The sequence below is a fragment of the Pholis gunnellus genome (assembly GCF_910591455.1).
Source record: "Pholis gunnellus genome assembly, chromosome: 23".
In the NCBI taxonomy this organism is placed as follows: Eukaryota; Metazoa; Chordata; class Actinopteri; order Perciformes; family Pholidae; genus Pholis; species Pholis gunnellus.
Window position 1 is genome coordinate 6,807,041 of NC_136550.1, and position 8,747 is coordinate 6,815,787.

Here is an 8,747-nt window from a genome sequence, read left to right on the forward strand (position 1 = left end):
TTTTACCAAATGCACAATAAAAAGAAAAAAAATGTAATGAAACACAATGAACAATCCAATGTGGAAGTTGATTTTGCTAGAACGTCTTTTGTCCGAATATTCAGCTTCAGTCAACACACTCTGGTAAAATTGCAAATATTACACTTTTATTGCAAAATTCATCATGATATACTCACTGTATTCACAGTTTAACAGTCTGTCATATGAAAGGTCACGTGAAAACAAACAAGTGTTTCGTTATTTAATAACAATTATAATAATAATAATAATAATAATAATAGTAATAATAATAAGGCCATATAAATAGAAACGGAGTGTCGCTCCAGAGAAACTTATTTTAAAGTTCAACACAGGGGACGATGTGTGAGTGAGTTATAAAGTTAATGTAGAGTTAACTACATTCGTTCAGATGACATTTCACACGCATATTTTTCTGATGTTAAGCTTTCTATTAAAATGCCTTAAGCATAATAATAATAATAATAATAATAATAATAATAATAATAATAATAATAGTCTGATAATAATAACACGATAATAATAATAATAAAAAAGTGGCACATGCATGTCTTGGATTAGTTGATATGTTGACATTTGATTTGGGAAGATTTCTATTATAAGTAAAAAATAAAAAAAACATAAAAAAGTGACAGGCCTACAGCCGAAACAGGGGAAAGCGTATGTCCGACTGTCCACACGCTGTCATCTGATCCCAAACAGAGAGAATCATCAGTCTGCATCAAACAGGCCAAAATATTTGCCAGTGTTGGAGAAGTAGATGTAAGGCGCCGCGGTTGCAGTCGGGTACACGACGGGGAAAGGCATGGGTAACAAACATCCGCCCAGCAGGCTGCTGTCTTTGTAAAAAGTCGGTAATTGCACATTTTTGCCCGCTTCTGAGAGGTGCTCGGCGGACAGCGGCCCCTCCATGTCCGTGGATATCTGTCTCTTCAGCTTGTTGCGGCGGTTCTGAAACCAGATCTTGACCTGCGTCTCGGTGAGCTGCAGAGAGCTGGCGAGACACGCTCTCTCCGAGCTGCTCAGATACCTCTTCATGTCAAAAGTCGCCTCCAGCTGAAATATCTGTCTCTTTGAGAAGATGGTGCGGGTTTTCTTCTTGACCGTGGCCTTGGAGTCCGCGCAGGGCTCCTGCTCGGATGCGTCCTCGGCTGTGTGCGCACTTTGCGCCCCGGGACAAGAGCCAGCGGTCAGCGGCGATGTGTTTTCCCCGCGGTCCGCGCGGTGGACTCTGGGCTTCCTTTGCGCTGTGAATGAAGCGACAAAACGTGCTTTTAATGCGGTGGTAAAGGCAAACGCACATACTTTTGTGTTTCTTGCTTGCAAACACACGCAGAGAAGCTGCACACTAATTGCAATAGTCTGATTTAATAATAGATTAAAACAAATAAACGACTTCTGGCCCACGATCTTTACAATTTCTGAAAATATTTTCAAGAAATACCATCAGTCTCTTGTACTTCCATCCATCTTTACGCACCATTCTGCCTGAAAATGCCTAAAATGTATTACTCCTAAAACACTGGAGAGACTTTCTCTGCTTATGGCCTATAAAGTACCTGTCTCGTCTGATCCGCTGCCATGCCTGCTCCGGATGTCCCACGCCTCATCGTACCGCGCTTGAACGCCACCCTTACATCCACTGTCCCTCTGCGCCTTCGACCCGTCCGAGTCCCCGCGGCCCCGCTGCTTCAGGTTGAGGATGTTGTCGATGGTGAACGTCAAAGAAGCGCTCCGACTCGGGGCGTCCTCTTTGCTCATGTTCCCCGGCATTTCATCTGCTCCTCCTCACAGATTCCCGAAACACCGACGTCTCCGGACGCACCGAGCACCATTGCTCCTTGGCTGCGACTAGCCGCGCGCAGAGGAGCGAGGTGCGACGCTCTTCGGCGACCCGGAAGACTGCGGTTTAGCGGCTTTTGATTGGGCAGGTTGTGGGGCAGATGAGGGCGGGATGCAGATTTAAACGTCTGGCTGCCATATTGTAGCTTTAAACACTCTTCTGTCATCGAGACTGCTGCCCGCTGGCTTCACGCACCAGACTGAGCAAACTCGAGACGTTTGCAGAGCTCCTTTCAGCTCCTTTTGATTAAGAGTTAGAGTCGGTATCACTATCGTGGTTGCTTGATACCAAACTTTTATTACCAAACACACTGCAGCTTGACAACTCTTTGGGGTCATGAGAAGTATACCTAAAATATAGCTACATTGTTTCACTTCCTCAAGTGAACTTCTCTGATGCATATGTTTTGCTCGTATATTTGCTACCATCTAATGTTAAATGCTAAACAAAAAAAAAACGCCAAACAATTTGTGCATACATTTTATTCACATGTGAACATATCAGTGTACAAAAGTCTGTATTAAAATCCTCTTAAATAAAAAAAAGCAGTGTCAAAGAATATTGCTAATAATGCGCCCATGCTCACAGCTATCAGCTGTCACAAACACCTTTTTCATTAATGATCGAGTTTCTAATATTTCCTATCAGTCTGAGGACACAGTGCATAATATTCCCAAGTTGTGTGTATGAGCTCAAATGAGGGTCAAAACGATTCAGAGCTGCGCTTGTACAGTATATCTCCTTTTGTCACAACATGTGACAAAAATATGCATAAGACCTGGAATGCAGACAGAAGAAATTGAAAATGGAAATTTTAGGCCTGATTTTGGTTGTTACAGCGGGGCCACAATGATTTAACACACAGTGTGTAACTTTGGTTTCCTGTTTTGAATCTAGATGTTCACAAACATCTGTTTTCTTGTTGTTGAGCGTTGATATCATTTGTGCACTTATTCTTATTTTTACATTTACAATTCTTTCCCCCCAAAATTAAGTTGTTTACAAGGACTGATATACAGTATGCCACAGGTTCATTTCACAAGTCTTACTGACCCTTATTGGACCCCAAATGTGTGGGTCATCCATACAATTTCTGTGAAAAACAATCACACCATAGAGCGATACGTGAAACCGGTGTGACCATGGTGTGAAATGTCCTCCGGTTAGGACTGAGGATGGGATTGTGGAAAGCTTAAAAGTCTGCAAACATCCATCCTGTAGTTTCTACATCTTGCACAAAAATGTCCAAATCACTTGTTAAGTTTAAAATAAATTGGAAAACAACATTTGGGAGAGAGAGAGAGAGAGAGAGAGAGAGAGAGAGAGAGAGAGAGAGAGAGAGAGAGAGAGAGGGAGTCTTGTTTTAAGGGTTAAAGCAACCATTCAAAGAACTTAAACACAGGATTTTATTATCATCTGACTTTACAGGATCTGAAAGTGAAGTATAATGAATATTTTTGCAGCATCTTATGTGTTATCATATGTGTCTCTTTTAATTAAAGTCACCTCCGCCCTTAAAGTCACACCAGCCCAGTCATCTGTGGCGTTAGGAACGACAACGGGTGGGTGAAGTGGGAAGTCAATGGATAGTTGATGGCGTTGGAGAAGCCCACCATCGGTGGCGTCATTTGAGACAGGCCGGTCAGCGTCATTGGCGCTGTGACGTTCTCGCGATACAACACAGGAACTCTGACGACCCTCTGGGCCGGGTAAGGGACGCCGGCGCTGCTGGCCTCCATGTCGGCAGCGATCTGCCTCTTCCACTTGTTCCTGCGGTTCTGAAACCAGATCTTCACCTGGGTCTCGGTGAGCTGCAGCGAGGCGGCCAGCCCGGCTCGCTCCGAGCTGCTCAGGTAGCGCTTCAGGTCGAAAGTGGACTCCAGCTGGAACACCTGACTCCGGCTGAACACGGTGCGGGTCTTCTTCTTGCGCACCACTTTCATGTCAGCTGAGGGGAGGAGAGATTAAAGTAAATGGAACTGCTACAACTGGTAGGCCTTTATTGTGATAAAGGTTAGTGGAAAGACAATTAAGTGATATAGTTTATTGATATATTATCTGTTTTTGGCCAATCCAGGGAATCAGATAGATGGAAATGCAAGGTATTTACGGACTAATATCGCCCATGATGACTCACTGACAACTCTTCTACACCCCTGATACAAAACATACATGTGGACATCTGCTGCTGATACCCTCTGTCAAGAAAAATAATCAAAAAATGTTGTGAAACGCCAACAACTAAACATAACATTGTGGATGTGACAAACAACTATTATGCCAGAGGAAGCGTTTCAGGTGGACAGCGCATGCGTGGTGCCCTCTTGTGCAGATAGCGGAGCACGGGGCGGACTATTTTTCTAAGGCGTAGGAATGTAGCCTGTGTACTTTGGCCCCACCTGTATCACAGCTGTAGGAGGAGCGCGCGTCGTCCTCCTCTCTGTCGTCCGTCAGACTATCGTCCCCCTTCTCCTCCGGCTCATCGGACTCCGCCCGTCCCGTTAGAGATGGGGAATCCCGGTCGCTCGTTGTCACAGTGTGTTCCTCTTTGTACGGTGGACCTACGAGGAAGGTGGGGGAAATAATAAAAAAAAATCAATAAATCACTGATGAGGCTTCATTTCGCTCATGTCCAATAGCAAAACATTATCGGACATCTTTCCCGTTTTCCACCACACGTGCGCACTCATGCTGCCTGTCCTCTCCAAGAGTATAAACGAGCGTCAAAATCTCCACTGCTGGTGCTTTTGGGAGCCTCTGAACGACATTGTTGTGTATTCCAAACACAGGCTGATAACTGGAGAGTTATTTTTGTGAGATGGGTAATTGCTGGACTCTACTTCATTCTGGTCCAGACTAGGAGTATTGCTATACAACGCGTTTACTGGTTTTGGGGGGTTTATGGTGAAGATCATTGTTGAAACCATAGTTTTTAATCCCGACTCAACCCTGTAAAAGCAGATTATCCCGGATAAGGATAAGGATGTTTATTGTCATCGTAAACACATACAACGAATTTAAGTTGGCGACTCGTCAGTCAGTACAGCAGCAATGTGTGAATACACACACGGAATGAGAGCAATACTTTTCACAACATTTGTATTCCCGTACTCTGTATTTACAGATTAGGACGGATCGCATACTGACTGACAGGCGCACTCACTTCTCGAGGTGCCGCGCACTGTGTTTGGTGATGTCCCGCTCCAGTTTGGCACTTCGCTGCCGTCCAGACGTTTTGACTCCCGTCCCGGGCAGATCACCGGTCTGTGGCCGGTAACTTTGGAGCTCGGGATCTCCGCGCGCTCCTCGGACGAAGCCCCTCTGTGATCAGTCCGCAGCAGATTCTCAATGTAGAAAGACGAACCTCTCGGCGGAGGACCCTTCGGTCTCGGCTCTTTATCGTCGAGCATGTTCACTTCGTCTGTCGTTTCCCAAGTCGCGTTCACCTTCTAAAATATATATATATATATATGTCCCAGATTTGGATTTTTACGAAATCATCACCAGGAATGTATCTTGTTTCCAGCCAGGAGTGTCCTCTGCTCCGCGTGAAACCATCCCGGAGCAGTCCACAGAGCAGCGAGAGCTCTGCTGTGTGAGATCCAGACAGAAATTTCGTCTAGAAGAGGCGAGGAATTACTCCAGCGAGAGAAAAAACAACACACGAGACTGTCTCGTTTTTCGGAGACTCCTCGTGTAAACTGTGTGGTAGTCTGCCTTCAGGGATCGCGAGGATCCCGTATTTAGGTCAATTAGGGAGCAAACCAAAGCAAGGATACAGTGCTGTCCTCGGGGCTGGAGATGGAGAAAGCTTCATGAAGAATGGCACAGTACCGCCTATTGGTTACATCGAACCATGCACACTTTGGATTTGCGATGCACTCTGTAAATCTCCTATTCTCTCAATTTGTGCTCTTATTATAGCGCCATTCGAGCTATAGCGTCATTTAAATTCAGTTTTTCTCTGTTTTCATAAAACGGCACCTGCTTGAGTAATCATTAGTATAAGCTTTATTCATAAACATGAGTTGTTTTTGGTCATGGAAGCTATTTTGACTTTTCATTACTAAGAGGATGTTTTTCACTCGTAATGAACTAAAACTGATTCTTAAAACAAGATCAGTCAAGAAACAACAGCAACAAAAACACAGCAATCCTTTATTTTATCCGCTCAATTTACAAAGACCAGCAGAAAAAAGGTGGACATTTAAAAAAAAAAAAACATTTAAAAAAGAAGTCAAAAAATAAGGAGAAATCTGTGTTGTTCTACACATGTTATTATACATTTTTATTATTATCTGTGATTTTTTTAACTAAAGAAAAGGTAAAAAATATCCTTCCACAACTGACGTAAAATGGTTCTTGTTCAATATTGGTTATAAGCCAAAGTTGTTTTAATTTGTATACATTTTTGAATTTTAGTTATTTACTTAAAGGTCTATAAATCTACTGTAGGTGATCATGTGGTCTGATTTCTACATGTAAATACTAATTAATAATTTGTGTCTGATGTGATTTTTCCACAAAAGGTTATGTGAATCACATCTGGGTCTACCTTTTTCTCTCATTGCAGAATTGATCAATAGGCAAATATGAATTACCGGACACAAAATGTCTCCCATTTCACTCAGAAGTCCATTGTCTGAGTCTGTGCACCGGAGGCTTCAATTACACATCATAGTACCTTTAAGTTTCATACTGGACCATGATGTCACAACCTTTGCTCGCATGACCCGTCTCAAACTCACATTTAAGGTGAGAGCAGAGGAACCTTTCTCGTTCTTTTTAGCAGTTGAATGTAAAAGTTGCTCTTCCAGGGTCAAATGTCAAAGTAACAAGAAGCTCAACACATTTTTTCAGTGGGCTTTAACTCCTGCATCACCAGTGGGGACGAGATATTCTTCTCTGTGAAGTGTCGCCCCACCGCAGGCCTCAAACTACTGTCTCACTTTCACGCTGATTGACAGGCTGGGACAGCGTTTCGCCACGGTTAAGGCATCTTAATAAAGCCTAATATGAACACAAGTGTATCTTGTCCATGGAGAATAAATCTCTTTTTTTTCTTTTCTTGGAAAGAGCCTATGCCACCTTAAATGTCCGTAGATGGAGTGACAGTGTGTTCCAGCTTAACGTGAGTTAATTAATGCTGAAGGTGGAGAATGTTTAGTCAGCTTGGAAGCTGTGAACGGTGGAGTAAAACACCACTGCCTTTGGAGTTGTAATAGGATTTAAACACTATGAAAAGCTTACTTTCATCTGTAAGTAGCCTTGAACAAATGCTCAGAACATTCCAGGCTGCAGGTTTTCAGACTACGTGTTGATCGGCCCTTATTGAATCAAAGTATTTTCTACTTGTTTTTAAAAAAAAAAAGGAAACATCACACAACACTGCAATAAACGTGAGTTAAAGAATCACAAAAAGAGGACACTGAAGGGCGTGGTAGTCCGTGTGGTAAATCCCTGCACAGCTGACCAGCCAAGAGAGGCAGAGAACAACTAACCGTTTGTTTTCTCAGAGGAGTTAGTGGCACAATCGTTCTCCATTGTGCCGCTAACTTGACTTTATTTAAGCCTGTTTTGCAGTAATAGCCTATCAACCTAATACTCCGGATTCTGGTTTCGGGTGTAACACCTCACAGATATTTTTTACACAAATTCCCAATTTACAAGAGAGTTTCAGACGAGTGAAAGTGGTTCAACTCATTACACACCATGCTTTGTTTATTTGTCACTCTGTAACTATGTAGCCTGAAGCATAAATGCAGTATGTGGTGGTATGTGTCGCCGTCTGTAATGAATAAGGAGGGTTATGAGGTATGAGTAGTATATTGTGGAAACGTTTCAAATGGCAACACTTGCATAAACTAATTGTTTCCAACTCTGTTTGTGCCCACTGCTACAAGTTTAAATACAAATTCAAGTTGAAGAAGAATTTGGTTTAAAATGAAAACACTCAGTTAACAAACAGCTATGTATTTATTTATAGAAAAGTACACACAAGATATGAAAAACACACTATCTTTTCTATTAGTAGGACAGTTGAGACAATGGTTTCCAACCTTTTTGCTGTGTGACCCTTTAAAGTCCCTGAAAACTTGGCATCTTTAGTATTATGTATGAAGCGTTTCACACTCAAACGTCAGCTAATCGGCTTCATCAGGACTGTGTGGGTGTGTATGTCTCAGGTTTTTATTGACAGAAACCACACAGCCTCCAACTTTCTCAAATTCTGGTTCAAATGTTGCCAAATCCTGATTGGTGCATGCACACACGTGACATCATTTAGCCCCGCCCATGGCAAACCAGTGATAAAAAGCACAGAGACTAAATACAATAACTAAGACCGTTAAAGGAACCATCACTGAAGCTGTTGGAGAGGCCCTCGTCACAGGTTGTACATGTCTGTGATCAGCTGATATTTCCCATTTTAATAATCTAGAGGCTTCAAGACGTACAACTATGTAATGTGTAAAAAGAAAAGAACAAAAAAGCCAGAGGAAAAAAATGGACTTCTGTGAACCGAAATAGAACTTTTCTTCTTCCTTATCTTTTTATCTACTGTTTTTGCAGTTTCTTCTTTTGTGCTGAAGTGTTTTTTGCTTTGTCTTTAAGTGCACAGCAATTTGACTGTGGTCTTTCTTTGGTCAGCGGTTCATAAAGTCACACAGAGACAGGAATCTGATCAAAGGCCACAATTGCTTCAAATGACCCCACATCCTATTAATCTGGAACTATTTTGCGGGCTATAAATAACTGATAAAGGGCTTCATATTACAGATGCTTGCATGCAGTTGAGTTGTCCGGCTATTTAAGATGCAGAATGTTTTTTTGCAGAACTTTCTGCTGTTTTTTTCCCCCCCCAACGGTCTTTCTCCAACAATAATTC

The 8,747-nt window shown here is 42.5% G+C and overlaps 2 protein-coding genes across 2 annotated transcripts; both read right to left on the bottom strand.

The window, feature by feature from the left end:
- Nucleotides 1-729: 729 nt before the first annotated feature.
- On the bottom strand, nt 730-1,791 carry LOC306715021 (homeobox protein HMX3-like; the record flags this gene model as incomplete). Its single annotated transcript, XM_079185239.1, has 2 exons — nt 730-1,265; nt 1,578-1,791. 2 exons carry the CDS (start codon nt 1,789-1,791, stop codon nt 730-732), a joined length of 750 nt encoding a protein of 249 aa, XP_079041365.1.
- A 1,590-nt stretch (nt 1,792-3,381) lies between these two features.
- On the bottom strand, nt 3,382-7,405 carry LOC306714558 (homeobox protein HMX3-like; the record flags this gene model as incomplete). The annotated part of the gene is given in 5 exon segments (XM_079184602.1): nt 3,382-3,809; nt 4,261-4,422; nt 5,025-5,310; nt 5,316-5,452; nt 7,363-7,405. Coding segments are annotated over 5 exon segments (1,056 nt in total).
- Between the last annotated feature and the right edge of the window lie 1,342 nt (nt 7,406-8,747).